This window comes from Podarcis muralis, chromosome 1 (genome assembly GCF_964188315.1).
Source record: "Podarcis muralis chromosome 1, rPodMur119.hap1.1, whole genome shotgun sequence".
NCBI lineage: Eukaryota > Metazoa > Chordata > Lepidosauria > Squamata > Lacertidae > Podarcis > Podarcis muralis.
In genome coordinates, this window is record NC_135655.1 from 129,802,467 (window position 1) to 129,826,690 (window position 24,224).

A 24,224-nucleotide genomic window follows, 5' to 3' on the forward strand; every position below is an offset into this window, starting at 1 on the left:
AAGGGCAGTGAGCTACCGTCCTTGCGTCAAATTCACAAACTCCCCCTAAAGCAATAAAGAATTTCTTAAAAGCCGGAGAGATTATTTTAAGGACATAAAATGTACTATTGCAACTCTCAAGATGAGTGGCCTCAAAAGTCTCAATGTAATAATGAATCAAGCTCTGGAAGCATTAGGTTTCCTTATGAATTGGTGCTTTTGGAATCCGATCCACCATAATCAGTTTTAGGCATTTCATCATATTCATTTTTTCAATGAATATTAAATATAGGTACAAGCGTCATAGTCCCACGCTGGCTTTAGCTATTTCTGTGTATGCTTTTGGAAGACCAAGCCAAAAGACCGATACAAAAGATTTCTTTATTACAATAATGATGTTGCTCTTGTAGAAGCACAAAATCCTGATTGTAGCAGCTCTTGAAGTTAACCATCTCATCTTCTAATTCCCTCTAATGATGAAGTGGTTGACTATTGACGGGGCTGAAGCCATGACAGGGCTACTGAAAAACCTTAGGATGCTTGGAGAAACCTTGAGGTACCGTATTTTTCGCGCCATAAGGTGCACCTGACCATAAGGCGCACCTACCTTTTGGGGGGAGAATTCAAGAAAAAAAATATGTGGCTCTTGGGAGCTTTTGCGGGAGGTGGGGGAAGTGAGAGAGCCTTGCCCTGCCCCTTCCCCCACCTCCCGCAAAAGCCAGGGATAGTCGCGCGAAGCCTCCCATGGCAGCGGGATGAAGGCTCCCCACTGCCCTGCGGAGGCTTCACGGGCTACCCCAGAGCTGCTCGGGAGCTTGTCGGGGGGAAGCCCGGGTTTCCCCCACCCCCAGCCCCCAAAAGCAGGTCGGGGAGCAGCGGAAAGGCTGTGTGCAGCCTTCCCACTGCTCCCTGAGCTTGTGGGGCTGGTGGTGGGGGAAGCGCTTTCCCCCACCCCCAGCCCCAAAGAGCAGGTGGGGGCTGGCGGGGGTAGCCCAGGTTCCCCCCCCCTGCCCCAGGGACCACACATTCGCTCCATAAGACGCACAGGCATTTCTTCTTAGATTTTAAGAGGAAAAAAGTGCATCTTATGGAGCGAAAAATACGGTATGCAGAATCCCAAATCATAGTTGTTTTCAATGCTTGCCCGCTGCACTTTTCATTCTCACAAACCCCCTGTGCTTTAGTTTATGTGGAACCTATACAGCCAAGTTCAGTGTTTTTGCACCTTCTTGGATGCCCACACCCACCCCTCTCAAATGATCCCCCAAGAAAGCGCCATTCCTCAGAGACTTACCTGCCGATCTGCACTTTCTTTTGCTTATAACCTATCCGAAACACTTCCTTATTTCAAAAACGGCAGCGTACCTGGGTTGTTCCAATGGAAATAAATCTCAAAGCCTTATTAAGATTTCATCTTTATTAGAACGCACTCAAATGTCGCAAAGTGGCAAGCAAGTTTTTTCATTTCTCCAGAGCTACATCTTCTTGAGGCTGGTTGTTGAGAAAAACACAACAAGGGGGTGAGGGAGGAAAGCTGGCTGTGAAGGAAAAGCCCCAGAATCAGCAGTCTTTAAAGCTGGCATGTAGAGGGTGCTAGGAAGCCTTGAGTCGATTAGATGGCTGAGAGTGCAAAACAGATTTCAGGCTGCTTCAATGGGTTCATCTTGCTCTTCCATCAAGTGTAGTAAGAGGGGAGAAGAGTCTATCCTCCAAATTTCGCTATGGATTTGAACATCATCCTCTACAAATTTGAATATGAGTGTTTTGAATTCTAAATGGATTTTTTTCAGCCCACAAAATGATCTTCGAGATGATATTGCTGCATTTAAATGGAGCTAAACTGGTTCGATCCAAATACTCCAACAAAAATGTGCCATGCTTGTTTAGTATGCACACGGAAGACAAACACGCTTAAGTTTTTACACAGTTACTTAATTCATTACATTCAGAAAGAAGAATTAACGTTTTCCTGTTGAGCAACAGAAGCTGCTGCAACCAGGGATTTTCTCTGAGGCAGCTGAATTCAGCAGCAGTGAATTCTGAACTTAATTCTCGATTGCTCAAGTTGGCATCTGCTTAAGACAAATCTGGAGCTGCAGAATAAAAATAAACAAATAGAAGGAAGCATTTTAGTTTCTTTCTGTTTTTGCTTTTCCAAATAGGACAGTCATGGAGACTGCCTAATTAAGTGGTTATCCAATATGTTTACGGTTTTTATATGGATTGCTGTATTTGCTATAGGATGAATTATTATTATTTTTTTAAAAAGACATTTTAGTCACTGCGATAGTTAAGAGAAATGGAAAACCCACAGTCACATTTCTCAAAGATCACCAATGTATCAGTACTCGGGGCACTCATGTAGCCATAGACAAAAGGCTACTTATGTAACAATACGCTGTGATTTCTGTACTGTATGCAGTGAGGGAAGTGTGCAAAGGAGACTTTTATCCCCAAATACAGAGGTGACGTGCTCATCATAGCTTCCCACCACGTATTCTCAAGTATCTGGAGAGGCAAGTCTTCATTGCACACTTTGTGTGCTCACCAGACCAGATATTGGTGTGCTTATGGCAAACTTGGTTGTTAGAGAAAGGTGGGAAGGGGCTCAAGAGGGCTCCAAACTCAGAAAAGAAAAGTCTCTATTGTTAAAAACGAAGGGATTGCTCTGGTATTGAGGGATGAAGGAAGCCGAGGCAGGGACTCAAACTGCGAGAGTTGAAAGAGCTCATTACAGTGGGCCCTCTGGATACGAACTTAATTCGTTCCGGGAGTCCATACGAACCCCGAAAAGTCCACAACATGAGGCGCTGCTTCTGCGCATGTGTAACGCGTTCCGTTACTTCCGGATCGCCGCGGAGCGCAACCCGAAAACACTCAACCTGAGGTATGACTGTACTGTGAAAGCAATTCTGCTGTTGTTAATAGAAGCCAGAAAGTAAAGCAGATTTGAGAAGATGCCAGGCATCAACAAATACCACAACAATTTTAAAAATGAAGCCTGCTACCAACAAATAGAACGATTTTTTACATTACTTTTTTTGAGTTAAGAGTCCCAACTGGAAGAAATACCTGGTTTCACAATTCAAATATAAGGTTTACAAATAGTTGGAGCTTACCCCTGTGTGCTTGCTAAAAAAATACTGCTGTTTTATCATCTGAAGGAGTAATTTTTTAATTTATTTTTAAGCAGTTTGGGCCTACCATCTACAGGATCTTCTGCATTTTCGCCTGTGGGTTCTTCAATGTTTTCTTCTTCAGGATTCTTTGCCTCACTAGGGGAACCTAGTGCAGAAAGAATTGTTAGTTTTACATTTCACACATTTCAAACATTCTCCTTTTTATAATCTGTTAGCATATTCTGACCTTCTTTTCACAAGAAGCTAGGAACACAGAAAGGGGCTTTATACTGAGTCAGACCATTTGTCCATCTAGTTCAGCATCTTCTGCACTGATGAAGTCTCTCCCAGACCTAACTAAAGATGTGAGGGACTGAACCTGCAGCCTTCTTCATGCAAAAGAGATGTCCCACCAGGGACTATGGCCCTCAAATTCCTTTAAGAAAAGCATGGAGGATCGCCATTCGGGCTGTACCATTGATGCTCATCAGAATGCCTTTCCTGGATACGAGAATGAAAGACACTGAATAATACTGACCTGCTAGACCTGGAAGGGTTCGACAATAGATACGGTTGGCATGCTTATCTAGCTTATGAGAAGGCCAAGGTACATAAAGGCTTCCTAAACCACGTAATCAAGAGATCATTACACAAAGTGTGGTCTAAATATGAGACTTTATTAGAACCTAAAACGCCGTGGTGGTTGTCCCCGACAGAAGCATTTTCGGTTAAAAAGAAGAAAGTGAATCGTATCTGCGAAACCTAGAAAGATCTGCTGGAAGAAAAAGACGATAAGTTAAAACCTTAAAATTTTTGGGGGGAAAGGCACCATTTGATAGATTGGATGCAATATTTTCAATTGAACGAGACCTTCCAAAAAGACAAATAAACCGGTTTCTCCACAGAACCTTCAAGACTCAATAAAGATGAGATTCAAAATAAATACCAACCACTCTCTAAAATGTTAAGGTTACTCCTTGACTGGGAGGTCAAGGAGGAAGAAGTCAAATCCGTAATGGTGCAATGGGCCAGGAACCATGGTTACAACATCGACATGGAATGTCGGGAGAGACTCTGGAGGGAAGGCATGCTACGATCTAAAGGAAAACTGCATGAAAATGCCTTACAGGTGGCATTTAACACCTGTTAAATTTGCTAAAATGTTTCGATCTAGGACAAACATTTGCTGGAAATGCAGAGATGCTGAAGGTACATGGATTCACATGTGGTGGAACTGTAAAAAGATCAGACAGTTTTGGGAAATGATTTACAACAAACTTAAGAAAATGTTTAAATGTTCTTTCCCTAAAAATCTGAAGTCTTCCTGCTAGGAATTATGGGTAACAAAATTCCAAAAAAGTTCAGGAGAGTCCTAGAGTTGCTGCCAGAATTTTAATCACAAAAGGTTGGAAGGGAGAGGCTATCCCATTCCAATCAGACTGGCAAAATAAATTAAAGAGAATACGCTGAACTAGCAAGGTTATCAGCGAGGAAACGAGACATTACAGATGAAAAATTTACCAGAGAGTGGGACATATACAGAGTTTATGTAAAAGAACATTGTCAAAATATTAATCCGTTGGCAGGTTTCAATTGAGTTTCAGTGGTAAATAGATAACTTTATAAAATGTAAAGTAAGTTAAACAACATGGAGAAAATAAAGTTAAGTGCGTATTCAAGGAATCCAATTGAGGAACATAATGGGAAGATCAGAGGTCATGTTAAATGTAATTACAAATTGATGTACAAATCAAGTATCAATTAAGGAATGAATGATTATTTTTAATTTGTCTTTAACCTTTATTGATCATTTCTGTTCTACAGTTTTAAAAGCAATAAAGCATTTTTTTAAAAAAAAGGAAAGCTGTTTGTACCTGCTCTTAAAAAAAAGAGAGGCTAATCAGTGCTTCAGAATGAAAAGGGAGGAAATGTCAGTCTGCTTTGATGGAGAGGGTGTTGTGTTTGGGATGCAGGAAACAAATCCCAGATTGACTACACTATAATCGAAAGGCTTTAAGCCATCATCTTCTCTCTCTGCCCCAACTCCACGCTTACATGCAACCGCGGACAATGGGCAGGATCCAGAAACTCTTTTGGGAAGAGGAAGTGCACACACAAAGGCTTGTGTGCACATACTAGTGCTTCAGTTTTGACTTTTAAAAGTTGCCCTGATGCTGTCTTGCAAAACAGTCCAACCTGAATTCCAAAACTGGTGCTGTTAGGAAAAGATAGCAGCCAATAGCACAAAACAAACTTGCAGCCAACAATCTTTAATGGTGTATCTTAATTGTGGATGCTTATATTCTAATGTTTGTGTAACCGGTTTTTATCTTTGTAACTAAAAGCCTATTTTTACATTCAGAAGTATATTAAATTAAATTATATATATTTTTAAAAAGGCTTTGGGAATAGCATTGCTGATAATTACCGTATTTTTCGCTCTATAGGATGCACCTTGTTTTAGAGGGGGAGAACAAGGGGGGGGGGGAATCTCCCCCTCTCTGCTCAGTGCCCCTTCAGTGAAGCGGAGGAGAAACGGAGCCCCTTCCATTTCTCCTCCCGCTTGGCTGAAGGGGCGCTGCACAGCTCTCCCTCTCTGCTGAAGCCAGGAGAGTCTTGCTCTCCCGGCTTCAGCAAAAGGAACCGGAAGCCTGCGGAGTGCAGCAGGAACTCGCGCTGTGCTCCGAAGGCTTCAGGCAGCTATCCCTGAAGCTGGAGAGCGAGAGGGTTTGGTGTGCACCGACCCCTCTCGCTCTCCAGGCTTCAGCGAAAGCAACACGAAGCCTCTGGAGCGCGGAGGGAGCACTCCCTCTGCGCTTCGGAGGCTTCGCGTTGCTATCGCTGAAGCCAAGGAGCCTGCATTCGATCCATAGGATGCATACACATTTCCCCTTAATTTTTGGAGGGGGAAAAGTGCGTCCTATAGAGCGAAAAATACAGTAAGCAAGGACATGCAAGAGACTAAGGTTGCCAGCTTTTCAGATTCAAATTCCCTGAGTAAAATTCTCTCTCTCTTCTCTAGTTTACACACACATGCTTGTCATTTGGTAACTGCAAATCAAATAGTGACTTGAATGTGTGAATGAGGAATCAGAGGTAGAAGCACCTTGAGGGGAGTGATTTTCAGACAAAAAACAATTTGTGGTAAAGGGAAAGTTGCTTCTTTTCATCTGCCCATTTTCTGCCTTGGCTTGAAGTATGCCTGGACAGATTTGGGTTATTGTTGTTGTGAGTTTTTAAAAAACTTCGGAGGAGAATAAATTAGGGCTGGGCTAGAAGTATCCAGAAAATAGCTTTTCTTAGTTTTGGAAAACTTCCCTTACCCAATCTCTTCCCAAAGTATTGGAGAATTGCAGTCATCCCATGGGATGAATATGGTAAAATGGTCTCTCCAATTTTGCCACTTGTTAATTCTGGACGAAACTATGGATCCAGTTTTGATCTTGTCGAATATTATTACAATGTCATTGAAGGTAGAGGCCTTTTTCTCTTAGCCCACTTCTTCCTTCATCAACGTATAAGGACAGAAGCACTGCATTCATCACTGAGTCAAAATTTGAAAGGAGAGAATTGTCTGAAGGGAAAAGCGTTGAAGAATTTCAACTCCCTCTCCGAGAAAATTTGATGACTCTTCTCCTGCCTTCAGTTTCACCACTGACAAATGGCGTAGTTTGGGAAGGCTATTTTAGCTCAGTCCTAAACACACACGCACATACTTGCAGTTTAAGATTTACCTTCAGAAGTTTCTTCGGTGATTCCTTGGCCGCCGGGTGATGGTCCAAGTCCTAAAAGAAACCAGGTTAAAGAACAGACCTGAGAGCTTTTTCAATGAGGATAGCAGTGGCACAGAAACAGCCATCAGTGCTACCGTGTGTGCTATTTCCCTCTTGTCTCTGTGAAGCAAGCAGGGCTGGTGAAATATACTAATAGTCGAGAGTGGATTTCATGCTATTTATTCAGCTCATAGTTGTGAAGAGGAATGGAAGTTCCCCCAGAATGTCTGCCTTATATATATTATTTACACAATGGGCCCCATGTGATTGGCTAATTCCGGGATTCTCCTGTAGGCCAATCAGGTTGCGGATTCACTTCCACCTGGAGCTGGATTGGGTGGCTACTGTGGACCAATCAGACTGCTGCATTCTGGATCCTATTGTTCTAGGACCAATCAGACTGCTGCATTCTGGGTCCTATTGTTCTAGGACCAATCAGACTGCTGCATTTTGGATCCTATTGTTCTAGGACCAATCAGACTGCTGCATTCTGGATCCTATTGTTCTAGGACCAATCAGGCTGCTGCATTCTGAATCCTATTCAACTCAGTACATAACAGCTGGAGCTCATCCCCTCTGAAGGAGAGAATTTTCTGAGGGAAAAGCATTGAAGAATTTCACACTCCCTTTCCTAGAAAATTTGATGTCTCTTCGCCTGCCCTCCAGCCTCACCACTGAAAAAGGGCATAGTTTGGGGAGGCTGTTTTAGCTCAGTCCTAAACACACACACGGTTTAAGATTTACCTTCAGCAGGAGTTTCGCCACCTTTTTCAGAGGCGATTCCTTGGCTACTGGGTGAAAGTCCAAGTCCTAAAAGAAACCGGATTAAAGAACAGACCTGAGAGCTTTTTCAATGAGAAAAGCAGTGGCACAGCCTCTGCAGTGGTACTGTGTGCGCGATTTCCCCCTTATCTCTGTGAAGCAGGCAGGGCTGGAACTCATCCTCTCTGAAGTTTTCCCAGACCCATTACATCTATCTATCTCAGGGGTCAGCAAACTTTTTCAGCAGGGGGGCAGTCCACTGTCCCTCAGACCTTATGGGGGGTTGGACTATATTTTGGGGAGGGGGAAATGAACGAATTCCTGTGCCCCACAAATAACCCAGAGATGCACTTTAAATAAAAGGACACATTCTACTAATGTAAAAACACGCTGATTCCCAGATTTAGAAGGCAATTGGGCTGGATCCAGCCCCTGGGCCTTAGTTTGCCTACCCATGGTCTATCTGTTAGCAAAACTGTAATGGTTGTTAAGGGTATTATTTATTTTAGTCACCTATTCACCTAGCCCTATAGGTGATGAGTAGGGCAACACAAGCACTGACAATTGCTCTGCCTTAACTATCAATAAAGAGATACCACCTTTTTTGCAGTAGTACAAAAACCTGCTATATTCTTTAGCTGCCTATATGATGCAGTGACAATGGGATGCGGGTGGCACTGTGGGTTAAACCACAGAGCCTAGGACTTGCTGATCAGAAGGTCGCCGGTTCGAATCCCTGTGACGGGGTGAGCTCCCGTTGCTCGGTCCCTGCTCCTGCCAACCTAGCAGTTCAAAAGCACGTCAAAGTGCAAGTAGATAAATAGGTACCGCTCCGGCGGGAAGGTAAACGGTGTTTCCGTGCGCTGCTCTGGTTCGCCAGAAGCAGCTTAGTCATGCTGGCCACATGACCTGGAGGCTGTACGCCGGCTCCCTCGGCCAATAAAGCGAGATGAGTGCCGCAACCCCAGAGTCGGTCACGACTGGACCTAATGGTCAGGGGTCCCTTTACCTTTACCTTTACGACGCAGTGACACATTCACCAGGAAACAGCCTGTTTATTTGCCCAACTCAACCTGGAATTAACTAGCACAACCTGGAATTAACCTGCCTCTTCCATTCCATGTCTTTTTTCTACACATGCAGGCTAATGTGATTGCTAAGACCCAGCACGAGTTTCTCAAAAACCTATATCAAGTCAAGTCAAAATCTATATCTTGCTGTCTCGTCTGGTTTTTCATTACATAGGGAGCGACTTGGTCACGGGGCCTTGGGTCATGGAATAGGTCCTTAATTTGCATTTACACAAAAATTTCTCAAAACTCAATGGCAGATTTTGGAAGGCAAGCAAAAGATTGAACGATTCTGAAGATAACCAAATGTAAATTTCCCCCCCTCTCTCCAGAACCTCATGATATCTAAGTTTGGGTCATCTGGACAGCTGGATAATGATTCTGCAAATAAAAGGCAAGGTAAATCTATGTTTTCTAGTCACTTCTGCAGGCAGCAGTCAAATGGCATTCTGCTCACTGTGCATTTCTGACAGCTACGGTGCAAGTTTCACCGCAAGCATTCCAGTTTTATCAAATGCATTGCTACTCTGCAGAAATTATGGTGCTCAAGAAGTCGCCCATTCTTAAATAAAGCAAATGCTTACTGCTTTTACGTATTTCTCGCTCTGTGCTAATGGATATAAAAATACTCTCTGAGCTCATCTGGAAAAGTAGTTAGTCAGCACACTTTAAAAAAAATGTTGCATTTCTGCATAAAAGGTAAAGGTAAAGGTACCCCTGCCCGTACGGGCCAGTCTTGCCAGACTCTGGGGTTGTGCGCCCATCTCACTTAAGAGGCCAGGGGCCAGCGCTGTCCGGAGACACTTCCGGGTCACATGGCCAGCATGACATTGCTGCTCTGGCGAGCCAGAGCCGCACACGGAAACGCCGTTTACCTTCCCGCTAGAAAGCGGTCCCTATTTATCTACTTGCACCCGGGGGTGCTTTCGAACTGCTAGGTTGGCAGGCGCTGGGATCGAGCAATGGGAGCGCACCCCGCCGCGGGGATTCGAACCGCCGACCTTTCGATCGGCAAGCCCTAGGCGCTGAGGCTTTTACCCACAGCGCCACCCGCGTGCAGAAATATGCATTTCTGCATATTGACTTGCAAATTTGCGATAGTCTACAGAAACCTTGAGATTTGTCAGTTATTGCAGGAGTGGGGAAGCAGTCGCTAACTGCCCCATTAGTCATGTAATTATCATAAAACTGTTTTTCTTCCGCCCTGTGGAATGCCCTCCCATCAGATGTCAAAGGAATAAACAACTATCTGATGTTTAGAAGACACCTGAAGGCAGCCCTGTTTAAGGAAGTTTTTAAATGTTTGATTGTGTTTTTAATCTCCTGTTGGAAGCCGCCCAGAGTGGCTGGGGAGACCCTGCCAGATGGGTGGGGTATAAGTAATAAATTTTTATTATTTATTTATTTTATTTCTATCATCTTCTGAGGTGCATACTGTAAAAAGCAATAAAGGTTATTTAAAATAAAGAAAGTTCAATAATATGACATCACCATCTCCTTAAAACCAGAGTTCATAGCTGGTATCTTATATATTTTTATCCTGCATGATAAGTGAAGGGGATGGGAATGCTTTTCTCATTTTTTTTTAAATTAATTGTATTTTTATGCTGCTCCTCCTTTAAACTGAGCTCAGGGCAGTGTATAACAACAGTTAAAAACAAAAATATGCAGCTATCACATAAAAACCTATATAAATGACTGAAAAGCAGAGTCTCCAATAATTAGAAGCATTCTCAAAACCATCGCTGCTTTAAACATAAAAATATCTGTACCTGTCCAAAACCTGGGTAAACAAATGTGCCCTCAATTTCCCCCCAATAAAATAATATATTTAAAATATTTTGTTGAGTTACCTTCCTCCTCAGCTTGGATGCTTTCCTCTTCCTCTGCTGAATGTGGCACAGGGCTGACTGTAAGAAACAATATCCATGTAATGACATTAACTGTATCAACGAAATGCACTTCGCCCTGCTAAAGTAAAATGTTAATAACAATTGGGTGGTTGTGGCTGGTTTTTGAGGTCAAAAGCTTTACTTGAAGAAGCAGCCTACAGCAAAAAAAATAAAATAAAAATAAGGTGATATATAAAATCCCAAGAGAGGCTTCAGTTGAGAACTGACAGGAATTTAATCAGGTGCTATAAGTTATTTGTCATTGTTTGAACTTTAAGGCTGCAATCCTATGCCTTCTTTCCTGGGAGTAAGCCTTGTTCAACTCAGTAGGATTCACTTCTACGTAAACATACCGTATTTTTCACTCCGTAAGACGCACTTTTTTCCTCTTAAAACCTAAGGGGAAATGTCTGTGCATCTTATGGAGCGAATGTGTGGTCCCTGGGGCTGGGGGGGGGGGCGGGCTTCCCTGACCAGCCCCATAACGCAGCCTTTCCGCTGCTCCCCAACCTGCTCTTTGGGTCAAGCAGCTCTGGGGTAGCCCGTGAAGCCTCCGCAGGGCAGTGGGGAGCCTTCATCCCGCTGCCATGGGAGGCTTCGCGCGACTATCCCTGGCTTTTGTGGGAAGTGGGGGAGGGGACAGAGCGAGGCTCTCTCACTTCCCCCACCTCCCGCAAAAGCCCCCAAGAGCTGCATTTCCCCCCCTTGAATCCCCCCCCCCTTATGGAGCGAGAAATACGGTAAATCAGACCTATATAACATGCAGCCCCTTCAGTGCACCTAGCATTTTGGATCCTGCGCTATAGTCCTTCGAAAAACCCACAAAGTGCTCCAGAATGCCAATCAAAGGGATCCAAGGGGCTGCATATGCAAGGATCTTGTGCTAGGTCTGGGCTTTTGTTTTGGTCTTCAAGCAGCTAGCCTCCAGCTCATTTCACAAACTATTTTTGAAACCTTCCTAACTTTCAAAAGGAGTTTGTCACGTGATGTGGGTGGATTGGCTGATCTTTGAGGGGAAAGTCAGTCAAATCTCCTTGGGCTCCTCAGCCTAGTTTATTTGGCTCCTGGCCCAGACAACTCTCTACAGTGGTACCTCGCAAGACGAATGCCTCGCAAGACAAAAAACTCGCAAGACGAAAGGGTTTTTTGTTTTTTGAGCTGCTTCGCAAGACGATTTTCCCTAAGGGCTTGCTTCGCAAGACGGAAACGTCTTGCAAGTTTGTTTCCTTTTTCTTAACACCGTTAATACAGTTGCGACTTGACTTCAAGGAGCAACTCATAGCACGCGGTGTGGTAGCCTTTTTTGAGGTTTTTAAAGACTTTGGTGATTTTTGAAGCTTTCCCAAAACTTTTCCGAAACCGTGCTTCGCAAGACGAAAAAAATCGCAAGACGAATTAATTTCGTCTTGCGAGTCACCACTGTATTTCTTAAGATGAAACAGTCTCATATCGTTTTTTGACATTATAACTTGCAGAATTAGAAATGCAACTCAGATTGTACAATCCTCGCTCAAATAACTGGGGATTCCAAAGGTCTAGCAATAGGCATGTTCAGTTTAAAAATCTCACCACTGAGAACATCTGATTTAAAATCTGGTCTTCATATTCACTGTGTTTTATCTGTTAATAGAAAGCGCTCACATCCTGCTGATTTTTACCTTTTCTCTCTGGATACAATTCTGTTACTTCACCTAATGCAACTTGCTTTTCCTGCGTACGGAAACAAGAAATTTATTACACAACAATTATTACCCAAATAAAGTGCATTTTTAGTTGGCATTTATTTGCCAATACTACCAGTTTGAGCCACAAAGATAATCAGTCCCCTCCCCCCCAAAAAAAATTAGACTGGTGTTTTAAGGTAGCATCTTTCATCTCAATAATCTGAAAGTCGAATACTGGGCGGGGGGGGGGGGCGTACACAGACACAATACAATAACTGATGAAACAATAATACTATGACCTCAGGGTGATCTTAATTACCGTATTTTTCGCTCTATAAGACGCACCAGACCACAAGACGCACCTAGTTTTTGGAGGAGGTAAACAAGAAAAAAAAAATTTGAATCTCAGAAGCCAGAACAGCAAGAGGGATCGCTGCGCAGTGAAAGCAGCAATCCCTCTTGCTGTTCTGGCTTCTGGGATAGCTGCGCAGCCTGCATTCGCTCCATAAGATGCACACACATTCCCCCTTACTTTTTAGGAGGGGAAAAGTGAGTCTTATAGAGCAAAAAATACGGTACTTCCCCAAAGGTTTGATCCTAAACACACTGAACAATTTCTGCTGAAAGTGATGGGTCAGGGTTTATTTATGGGTTATTTTTGTGCCTTTTGTATTCGTGCAAATCTTCTACGCATGACTGACAACTCAGATTTCACTCATGGTCAAATCCATGATCTTATCTTAACATTTATTTTGGAGCTTGGAGAATCAAGGAAAATTCTAGGGGAAGAGCTGTGAGTTACTGCTTCTCCTTTGCCCCATTATACAGATACAGGAGTTTTTGTTTGTGTCCTGTCTGCAAAACAATCACGAACTGGCCAAATAAATGGGTACAATCTAGGAAGTACTAGGCAGCCTTTCAGTGCTAATGAAATTTGTCTTAACTGCGGTCTTTAAATTTAAACTAGTAACAACGTATTGTTTGCAGTAGCAAGTGCTGCCCTCTAAGGATCAATTTAGATGCTGAATCCGAATGGAAATCAGACCACCCAGCATATGTGGAGTAAATCTAACATGAAGGGAGTCTCTTGTTTGGAATGTGTCCATAACTAGAAGGAAGAATTATGAAAACAATAGTACAGGACATGAAAGCAGCGTGAGGTTACCCGAATCAGATCATAGGTTAGATTCTGAAGACTTTCTTGGTTTTTCTCACTAATTTGTAGATCTGTAGAGACCTTCCAGCTGCCATTCTGGAAAGTTACAGGCATGGAGTAGACAATTCCCTCAGGAATCCCAAACTGACCTAAGGAACAGAAACAGTCCCTCCAAAGTGTATTTTATTCACAGATAACAACACACCCATACATTTGCCATTAAAACTGTGAATTACATGGACCATATCCCAATATTCTGCCACCCTGATTTCAGTGGAAGAGATTTAAGCGGGCATGAAATTCTGCTACTGAAATCAATGGGACTTTGCTTAAACTTTGGCTGTATCGTACGCAAAGATTTTAATTCGGATAGAAAAACACAAGCCTTCCACATGGCTTTTGGTGGAAATGGAGCACTACGACAGAGAAGTATTTGTAATTATTTGACTGAAAAGCAACATTTACCTTCACTGAGTACTCCCAGGGAGACCAGCTCTCCTGGAGGGGAGTCCAGGTACCAGTACCTCAGCACAGTAAAAATGGCATGTGCTGGCGCTATGCCTACGCAATGAATTTCCCAGGAACTCAACGAACTCATCGCAGTCAGAAACTCTGCTCGTATCCATTCGCTGTAAAATGAGAAAGCAGAGCTGTCCTTAAATACAAATAAAGAAAACTACAGAAAGAGACTATGTTCCAAACGATTTTAAAGCACACAGCTCCTCATCAAGAGGCTCGTCTCAGACCCCCAAAGCATCATACATTGTCATAGTCTCTTCAGCAAGGTTTGGAGTGGTATGGGAGTACCAGGGCAAACTTGCCCCTGAACTTTGTGCCCTTTCACCTCCAGGCATTCCGAGCAAGGATGGTCAAGTCGAGATTCCTCCTTTGCTTATAATCTGCTGCTGAACTGGGAAATGAGACAGCCACCTCCTCTCCTCTCTGTTTCCCTTTGAGTTTTATTATCTGTTCCCCTGCTTGCAGGAAGCAGCGGGCTGCCGGGGGAGAATATGGTGGACCACAAGAGGAGGGGCAAAAGGTTGGAGAAGGTGTGGCTGCTTCATCGTCCAACTCATTGGCATGTTTGAAGGTGACAGGGGAGCCTGCAGGTTGCAACAGGGTAGCCGTGTGACAGAAACTCTGATGAAGAGCGCTCAAAAACAAAAACAGAACAGGAGCTCTCAAATATAGATGTAAAGGTAAAGGTAAAGGTAAAGGTACCCCTGCCCGTACGGGCCAGTCTTGACAGACTCTAGGGTTGTGCACCCATCTCACTCAAGAAGCCGGGGGCCAGCGCTGTCCGGAGACACTTCCGGGTCACGTGGCCAGCGTGACATCGCTACTCTGGCGAGCCAGAGCCGCACACGGAAACGCCGTTTACCTTCCCGCTAGTAAGCGGTCCCTATTTATCTACTTGCACCCGGGGGTGCTTTCGAACTGCTAGGTTGGCAGGCACTGGGACCGAGCAACGGGAGCGCACCCCGCCGCGGGGATTCGAACCGCCGACCTTTCGATCGGCAAGCCCTAGGCGCTGAGGCTTTTACCCACAGCGCCACCCGCGTCCCTACTTCAGGGCAAAATCTAGAAACCAGCATTTAACAAATTTAATAAATAATAGTAACAATACTACGGTATTTTGGGTGGGAAAATGTGTTTCAGATCCTTACATGGTATGACTCTAACAGAGCACTGGAGCTATTGCTGCTTATGATCCTTGCCACAACTAGACCATTTAGTTCTTAATTAAATACTTTGACCTTAATAACTTTAAAGCACCAAATCAGGTTTTAGGTAATGATGCTGCTCCTTATGTAACATGCCACAGAGGTTCAAAAGTGCATTGAAGAAGCTTTGATTTGGAGCAGAGCTCTCTCTGTTGCTGGAAGTAAAGATCAGGAGAGAAGCTTAATTTAGAATATTCTTTTTCACACTTCCTTTGCTTTTCACTTGGAAGCTGCATTTGGTAAACGGAAGCACTGGCATTCTTGTGCCTTTTCTGGGCTCAATTTGGGGATTTTGTCCTGAGAACTGAGCCCTGAAAAGAACAATGCTTCTGCTTCTTAGCACATGAATACTTTTTCCATTTTTCAAGCCTTGGAGTTGCATGCTCTCAGTTTTTTGTTTAAGATTTTTCAAACACCATCACAATGCCCCAAAGCACTGTAGAGTAGACTTTGGTGTTGTAAAATGCAAGAGACTATGAAAGAGGCAAAGGTCTTGGGCCGATGCGTAAGGTGCAAACAGCTTCGGAGGGACTCTTCGGAGGGATGGCATAAAAGCAAGTTTTTTAAAAAATCAAAAGTATCACCAAAAAATACCGATCAAACAGGACATCCATCAAATCACGGGAAAAGCTTGGTGGGCCCCAGATGGCGCTGTCATATCTATAGAGCTGTGTTTTACTCAGATCGATGAAGCTGTTCCCACTGATATTACCCCAGACTACGAGATTTTTTATTCCTGTTGAAGACAACAATCGAAAGAGGCATAAGCATAACAGGTAAGAACGGAAGGGGAAAACCCCACTGGAACAGAACAAAGGTTCTGCAGGATGCATGTAGTTCAGCATCCTGTTTTCCACAGTGGTCAGCCAGATGTCTCTGGGAAGCCCACATGAAGCAGACCATGAAGGCAAAAGCCATTCCCTGGTGTTGCTCCCTCAAGCTGATTGGCTCTAATCCGGAGGCTCAACATAGCCATTGCTTTTGGGAGCCACTGATCATGGTAACTGTTCACATGGCACAGTTAACTTGCCTCTTGTTACCAAGGACTACTTGCAAAAGACATGTCTTCTGCTGTGTCCCATGAGGCAAGAAACTGCCTAAGGTCCTTAACTAAGGCCTGGTGAGGTTCACCATAGTAGAACTGCAGACCTTTTAGAGAGTCTGTAAATTATGGGCAAGATTAAATGAGATTTGTTCCACTAGTGAAGGACATCCACTAGCTCTAGGGCAGGTCAGGAGAACCTCAGAATGGCGCACAACAGGCAGAGTTTGGATTTGATATCCCGCTTTATCACTACCCTAAGGAGTCTCAAAGTGGCTAACAATCTCCTTTCCCTTCCTCCCCCACAACAAACACTCTGTGAGGTGAGTGGGGCTGAGAGACTTCAGAGAAATGTGACTAGCCCAAGGTCACCCAGCAGCTGCATGTGGAGGAGCGGGGAATCAAACCCAGTTCACCAGATTACGAGCCCACCACTCTTAACCACTACACCACACTGGGTGGGGATTGTTCTATCTGGCAAGCTGAAAAGCTTGTGTTGATGGAATGATTGACACAGCGCTACGTCAAATTCCTCCTTGTGTTGTTCCCCTTTCCCACTGCACCCTAGCTTTGATTATCTTGAGTCAAACTGAGAAATCTTCTAGCATGGACCAATGGTATGATCTGCCAGCCTATTGGCTAGCCCGCATGCATGCAAAGGATTTGCAGAGATACGTTCTCAGAGGCAGTGTCACACTGCAGAATTGCCTTTTCCCTAAAAGTGCATCAGAGTCTGAGCTTCCTTCAGAGAAAGTTCAGTAGTGACTTCGGACTGTATGGTCTAGAACAGGGGTCAGCAAACATTTTCAGCAGGGGGCCAGTCCACTGTACCTCAGACCTTGCGGGGGGCCGGACTATATTTTGAAAAAAAGAAAGAACCAATTCCTATGCCCCGCAAATAATCCAGAGATACATTTTAAATAAAAGGACACATTCTACTCATGTAAAAACACGCTGATTCCCAGACCGTACACGGGCCAGATTTAGAAGGCGATTGGGCCTGATCCAACCCTCAGGCCTTAGTTTGCCTACCCATGGTCTAGAATATTTTAAACCTTGGTTATTTTTGTGGGTTTTAGTATGGATGTGTGCTTCTATGTTATTTTTATTTTTTCATTTGCTTAACATAATTTGCCCTGAGGCAAGTCAATATAACAATCCAAAATAACTAAATAATCATTAGTCAATCTGCAATCATTTGTTACACACCTGCTGGATGCATCCCCATTTTTCTCGCCAGCATGGCCTTGGCTTCATTTTCCAAGAGCAGGGATACAGTGACGATATTCTGAGGGTTGATGGACGGAGCATGTGTAATAAGCATCAACGCCTTAAGGTTGACAAAGGTTTTCCCCATCACAACAACCCTGACATGACTTCTGGCATTCTTCTCTATCAGAGGACCATATATTTCACATTGAGTGGTAACTTGCTGGATGCATTCCTCATGAGACGGGATTGCCTCTTGAAGGACGTCATCAAGCAAAATGATGACTTCAGCTTCGAGAAAAGTCTTGTCGTCCAGTTCAGTGTACAAAGTGATACCACGAAGGACAGGGGATGCCAAGTCCTCAGTCTCCATAACGATAACTTCAAGAAGTTCTTCGCAGCCCTTTCTGTCAAGCAAGTGGAGGCTGATCTCAGTTTCCATTCCAAATATTTCCCCATTGATTAACAAAGGGATCAGATGATAGCAGATACTAGCTGATGCTCTGTTAAGATAAGAAAAGTAGTTAGCAATGAACAAACAAACACTGGTTTTATGCAGAGGAGAGCTATTCCTCCCCCCCAAAAAAAATCTTTTTATTCCACAGGTTTTCATGGTCCTCAGTAATCAACTCTTAGTGCTTGTATTAGAAGAAATGAACAATGATACCTTGCCATGAAATCTAGTGCCATTATCTTCTAATGTCAGGCATTGCAGCTGAGTTATTTTTAAGCTTATGTGGTTACAGACTAACTGCATAAGTGTTTGATTTTTCTAAACTATAACCTACTTTTTTTTACTTTTTTTTTATTAAAACAACAACAACTTAACACTAAAGACTTAACAATCACATAGGCTGATAGACTACTGAGATTGATCCCCCAACAACAGTCATTCCATAGCATTTCTGCAGTGAGAATGCAGGAAAAGCTGCTTAATAACATTAACGGACTAGGTCAGGGGAGGGAGGAGTTGTGGCTGCTGAACAGCCAGACCTAAAGGGCTGCTGGACTTGTGCAAGCCAAGTGTGGGGCAGGTGGGGCGGTGGCTGTGCCATTTTCTCTCCTCTCTCCTTTCTGTCGCTTGCTGTTTGCTTCTTGATGTAAATATTTAACAATTGCGCATTCATAGAAAATACAGCAAGACAGTGTGCAACATAAAAAACTTTCCATGGTGGGAAAATCAGTATTCCAGATCCTGGGCTGGTACACTTTTCCCAACCTCAGTTTGGGGGGGGGGGGGAGAGGACACAAGGTCTTTGGATCCAGTGGACCCCAAGCCTCCTCTGGTCTGCCACTGGCACACCCCTTTTGCTGTTACTGCATTAGCTGAGATTTCCGCTCCCACAGCAGGAAAACTCATGCAGAGAGACCTTCTTTGTCTCCCAAGAGATCAGCTGTACCCTATGGCTGTACCCTATAGGACTACTTTTCAGTATGTCAAAACTAAAACCAGAAAGAAAGTAGAGATTAAGGAAGCTGAGGGGGTGGGCATAAGGAGTCAGAATGGATAAAACTGGAAGCATCAGACAGTTCACTGTCAAGGAAGCTCAGAGGAACGGCTTGGTGGCTAAAGGTAAAGGTAAAGGGACCCCTGACCATTAGGTCCAGTCGCGGATGACTCTGGGGTTGCGGCGCTCATCTCGCTTGATTGGCCAAGGGAGCCGGCGTACAGCTTCTGGGTCATGTGGCCAGTATGACTAAGCCGCTTCTGGCGAACCAGAGCAGCGCACGGAAACGCCGTTTACCTTCCCGCCGGAGCGGTACCTATTTATCTACTTGCACTTGACGTGCTTTTGAACTGCTAGGTTGGCAGGAGCAGGGACCGAGCAACGGGAGCTCACCCCATTGCGGGGATTCAAACCACTGACCTTCTGATCGGCAAGTCCTAGGCTCTGTGGTTTAACCCACACCGAAGTGCTAATGTGGTTTTACATCGGCGAAATCATAGGCAAACATGGCCTGATTGGCTATGATGTTTGAAAGTTTTTGTTTTCTGCTCCTAACAGTGTCGTGGTATTAAATTACAGCGCTGAGATGAATATACAAATATCATTCACATTGGGGCAGAATCAGATGATGGTGACATGAATGTAGACAAGGATCCCTAAAATACTCCTTCTCTTCCTCCTCCTGTTGGGGGATAGGGTGGGCACCGGGGGTTGGCTGTTCAAATAAATGCTATACAAAGAATGACTAAAAAAAAAAAGGTGGAATGAAGGGGCAGGGCATTGAAGACAACATGGAGAATTTGAGCAGCGAGAACAGCCTATGGATGCTGAAGGAAGTAATTACTTCTCCAAGTATATGGCAAAGTTAGTGTTATCCCATAAGCCCAAGAATTCTTGCCAAACATGTCATGAGCTCCTCACTGCTTGAATGCCCAGAACTATCTTTATATTCTAATTTTAACATATTGATACATGTAGACATTACACCTTTTAAAAGAAACAACCTCGCTGTAAATAGACCAATAAATTTCTCTGATGCTTTTGATCAATGCCATGCTTAATTGATTAAGTATTGGTCTAAGGGTGAATTTTTTTTAAAAAGCAACCACTATTTTATGTATACATATATATCTCACTTCCCAAACTCTGGGGCTATTATTATTATTATTATTAATAATAATAATAATAGATATTTATTTATACCCGTCCTTCCTGGTTCAGGAAACTGGGCTCAGGGCGGCTAACAACAAATTTAAAACACTTAATTGATGCTACAAAAACAAAAAACAAAAAAAAACCCAACAGCATAAAATACGGTATAAAGCATAAATAACAATAAAATAAAAAATCAATTTAGGGGGGAAATCCATCCAATAAACATTAGATGATCACCAGGGCTAGCTGGCTAAATTAGTCCCACTTGGGCCAGCGAGGAGACCAGGGGAGAACCAGCTGTGGGATCCCAGAGCAGGCAATCTTCACAAAAAGGGGAGGGGGAGGGAAGGAAGAGGAACAAAAGACCAGGCCAAGTTCAAATTGAAAGCCATGTGGAATAGTTCTGTCTTACAGGCCCGGCGGAAGGAAGTTAAATCCTGCAGGGTCCTGGTCTCATGGGACAGAGCGTTCCACCAAGTCGGAGCCATCACTGAGAAGGCCCTGGCCCTGGTGGAGGATAATCTAACTTCCTTAGGGCCCGGGACCTCTAAACTATGATTATTCATGGACCTTATAGTCTTCTGCGGGGCATACCAGGAGAGGCAGTCCCGTAAGTACGAGGGCCCTAAGCCACAAAGGGCTTTCAAGGTCAAAACCAGCACCTTAAACCTGACCCGATACTCCACCGGGAGCCAGTGCAACTGGTAAAGCACTGGGTGAATATGCTCCCATGGCAGGGACCCCGTGAGGAGCCTCGCTGCAACATTCTGCACCCACTGGAGTTTCTGGGACGGTTTCAAGGGCAGCACCACGTAGAGCGAATTACAGTAGTCAAGCCTGGAGGTGACCATCGCATGGATCACTGTGGCCAGATCGGGGGCGGGAAAGGTAAGGGATCTTTGATGAAATGTTGATGAAATGTTGATGAAATGTTGAGATCTTTGATGAAATGCAAGGCACTGCAGTTGGAAAATAAAAAATGGGAATTATGGTCTGCGCTGTAAGTGCTCACATATACAAATGTGGATCTTTGTGTTACAAGCATAGACTGTGTTCAGTCATGTACAGGTTCCGGATTCTGCTAATTTTCCAGGCTCCCTAACAGCTGCATTGTTTTAAAAGCAAAGGATCAGACTTAAGTTTTTGAGATTCCCTATGCAGTTTCTTTTCATCTTTCCCACCTGTTTATCCAAATGTGCAATGGATTGATAAGGCCTTTAAGTTCTTCCTCCTCTTGGTCAATCACTATGTGAGTCTGCAAGTTCTCCTTGGCTATTAAGAGCATCTGTTCAGTCATCATGTCGGATGTGATGTTATAGTATTGCTGAAGATTAAAAAGAGTCATCAGCCGGCATCCAAATATGGCTCAGACATTATCACCATTTAATCAAAAATCTGAAGAACAAAACCTTTTTTTTTAAAAAAGTGTGTGTTTGGGGGAGGGGGGGAGGAACCAAGGGACAGAATAGGGAAATCCTTCATTAAGTTCCATCTGTGATGGATGCTCCAAGTATGCTGGTAGAAAAGAAATAATAATTTACTATCATCATCAAATCATTGGTGCTGGAAAGATCCTCCAAAGTAATCTAGTCCAAACCCCTCCTGAAGCAAGTAACCCACTACAGTACTACAGCAACCATCCAGCCTCTACTATCAAATAGTTTGTCCCATCAGGAAGTTCTTTCTAATGTTTAGTCTAAATACTTTTCAGGTTATTTGGTTTGGTTCCTACCCTCTGGAGCAACAAAAACAAAAAACAAATGTGATTTATCATTAGTGTGACAGTCCTTCAAATATTTATAATAATAATTATTAATTATTATTTATACCCCGCCCATCTGGGTGGGTTTCCCCAGCCACTCTGGGCTGCTTACAACAAAATACAGTGGTGCCTCGCAAGACGAAAAGAATCCGTTCTGCGATTCTCTTTGTCTAGTGGTTTTTTCGTCTTGCGAAGCAACCCTATTAGCGGCTAAGCGGATTAGCGCTATTAGCGGTTTAGCGGCTTAGCAGCTATTAAAGGCTTAGCGGCTTAGCTGCTAAAAGGCTATTAGCAGCTTAGAAAAGGGGGGGGGGAGTGGAAAAAAAATCGCAAGACTAGCAAGACGTTTCGTCTTGCAAAGCAAGCCCATAGGGAAAATCGTCTTGCGAAGCAACTCAAAAACGGAAAACCCTTTCGTCTAGCGGGTTTTCCGTCTTGCGAGACATTCGTCTTGCGGGGCACCACTGTATTAAAATACAATAGTCCGTCAAACATTAAAAGCTTCCCTAAACAGGGCTGCCTTCAGATGTCTTCTAAAAGTCTGGTAGTTGTTTATTTCCTTGACATCTGGTGGGAGGGCATTCCACAGGGCGGGTGCCACTACCGAGAAGGCCCTCTGCCTGGTTCCCTGTAATTTGGCTTCTCACAGTGAGGGAACTGCCAGAAGGCCCTCGGCGCTGGACCTCATTTTTGAAAATGGCTACTATTTTGCTTCTTAGTAATCTTTTTTTCAGGCTAAGCACAGCCAATTCCTACAACCTTTCCTTGCAGGGCTTGATCTCGATATTTATTGCCATATAAGCTCCTCACAATTGTTGCCCTCTAGACATGCTTCAGTTTGTTGATATCCTTCCTAAATTATACTATGTGGGTTCTGATCAAAGCAGAATACAGCAGTACAGTGGTACTTCGGGTTACATACGCTTCAGGTTACAGACTCCGCTAACCCAGAAAATAGTAACTTGGGTTAAGAACTTTGCTTCAGGATGAGAACAGAAATCTTGCTCTGGTGGCGCAGCAGCAGCAGGAGGCCCCATTAGCTAAAGTGTTGCTTCAGGTTAAGAACAGTTTCAGGTTAAGAACGGACCTCCGGAACAAATTAAGTACTTAAGTCGAGGTACCACTGTATCATTATCATTACCATGGCCAGTCCATTGCAGTAGCAGTCTTCTTTAGATTTAAATAACCAAGGCCATAGGCAATCCCTATGTTTAGGAATACTTTCCTGATAATCAAATTAAGCCTGAACTCATTCCTCGTTGCCCTTTCCCAGTGTCCTCAGTAATCAAAACTTCTCTCTGATTATGGTAGGTTTTCCAAGCTCCTTATGACATGGACAGGGAACTTGTGTCTGTCCCTGGATGTTGTTGGACTACAACTCCCACCATTCCTAACCACAGACTATGCTGCTTAGGCCTGAAGGAATTTGGAAGTCCATTAAAAGGGCTGATCGCCGAAAAATTGATGCTTTTGAATTATGGTGCTGGAGGAGACTCTTGAGAGTCCCATGGACTGCAAGAAGATTAAACCTATCCATTCTTAAGGAAATCAGCCCTGAGTGCTCACTGGAAGGACAGATCGTGAAGCTGAGGCTCCAATACTTTGGCCACCTCATGAGAAGAGAAGACTCCCTGGAAAAGACCCTGATGTTGGGAAAGATGGAGGGCACAAGGAGAAGGGGACGACAGAGGACGAGATAGTTGGATAGTGTCTTCAAAGCTACCAGCATGAGTTTGACCAAACTGCGGGAGGCAGTGGAAGACAGAAGTGCCTGGCGTGCTCTGGTCCATGGGGTCACGAAGAGTCGGACACGACTAAACGACTAAACAACAACAACAATGGTCTTTGAGTGTGATTCTAGTGTGGTTACAAAGTAATATAAGTTCGCATTTACTATCTCTGTCATAAGCATTCTTCTGATTGCAGTATTTTGTTGGGAGATGAGATATTATTTAGCCAACTGAATACTCACTAAACGTAGAGACAAGAAGAGAAGAAGCAGAAGCAGACCTGGGCATGTTCAAGGAATTCATTGAATCCTCCCAGAAGAAGTCCCTTTCCTCCACGGTCCAACAATTCCCTCCAAATAATTGGAGAGCGCTTATGTTTCCATCCATTCTGTTCACAGATCTCCTGCAGCCACTTCTAGAAGCAAAATCCCCCAAAGCAAGCATGAAATGTGTTGTTAACGTGTTAAATCCAGAAAAAGCTTTCAAGGCAATACTGAAACAGTAATTTCTCAAGATGATACGCCCAAACACTTTCCCTTCATATTTTATAACAGGCTCATACATTTTGTACCTGTGCATCTAATGCTAATTTGAATGTATACATTAATAAGGCATTTATGGATTAGTTGCAATCAGGTGCATTGAACTGGAAGCTGCAGTGAGAGAGAAAATGCAGACCGATGTCTGCTTGAATGTATGAAAGGACCAATGTGGCCCAGTACTGCTTCAGGAAGTTTTA

The 24,224-nt window shown here is 43.8% G+C and overlaps 1 protein-coding gene across 5 annotated transcripts in view; it reads right to left on the reverse strand.

Moving 5' to 3' along the window:
- Positions 1 to 1,378: 1,378 nt before the first annotated feature.
- MDH1B (malate dehydrogenase 1B) overlaps positions 1,379 to 24,224 on the reverse strand; it is a 25,069-nt gene continuing 2,223 nt past the window's right edge. For 4 of the 5 annotated variants that reach the window (XM_077918461.1, XM_077918457.1, XM_077918454.1 and 1 more), the window contains 12 exons: positions 23,766 to 23,900; positions 21,175 to 21,317; positions 17,391 to 17,893; positions 15,734 to 15,875; positions 13,881 to 14,044; positions 13,425 to 13,564; positions 12,254 to 12,305; positions 10,557 to 10,613; positions 7,616 to 7,681; positions 6,833 to 6,883; positions 3,184 to 3,264; positions 1,379 to 2,072 (listed from right to left, as the gene is read on the reverse strand). In XM_077918461.1, coding sequence (XP_077774587.1) covers positions 2,056 to 2,072; positions 3,184 to 3,264; positions 6,833 to 6,883; positions 7,616 to 7,681; positions 10,557 to 10,613; positions 12,254 to 12,305; positions 13,425 to 13,564; positions 13,881 to 14,044; positions 15,734 to 15,875; positions 17,391 to 17,893; positions 21,175 to 21,317; positions 23,766 to 23,900 — 1,551 coding nt within the window. In that variant the 3' untranslated portion in view covers positions 1,379 to 2,055. Of the gene's footprint in view, positions 2,073 to 3,183; positions 3,265 to 6,832; positions 6,884 to 7,615; positions 7,682 to 10,556; positions 10,614 to 12,253; positions 12,306 to 13,424; positions 13,565 to 13,880; positions 14,045 to 15,733; positions 15,876 to 17,390; positions 17,894 to 21,174; positions 21,318 to 23,727; positions 23,901 to 24,224 lie in introns of those variants that run through there. The other variant, XM_028702457.2, reaches the window with a different exon arrangement.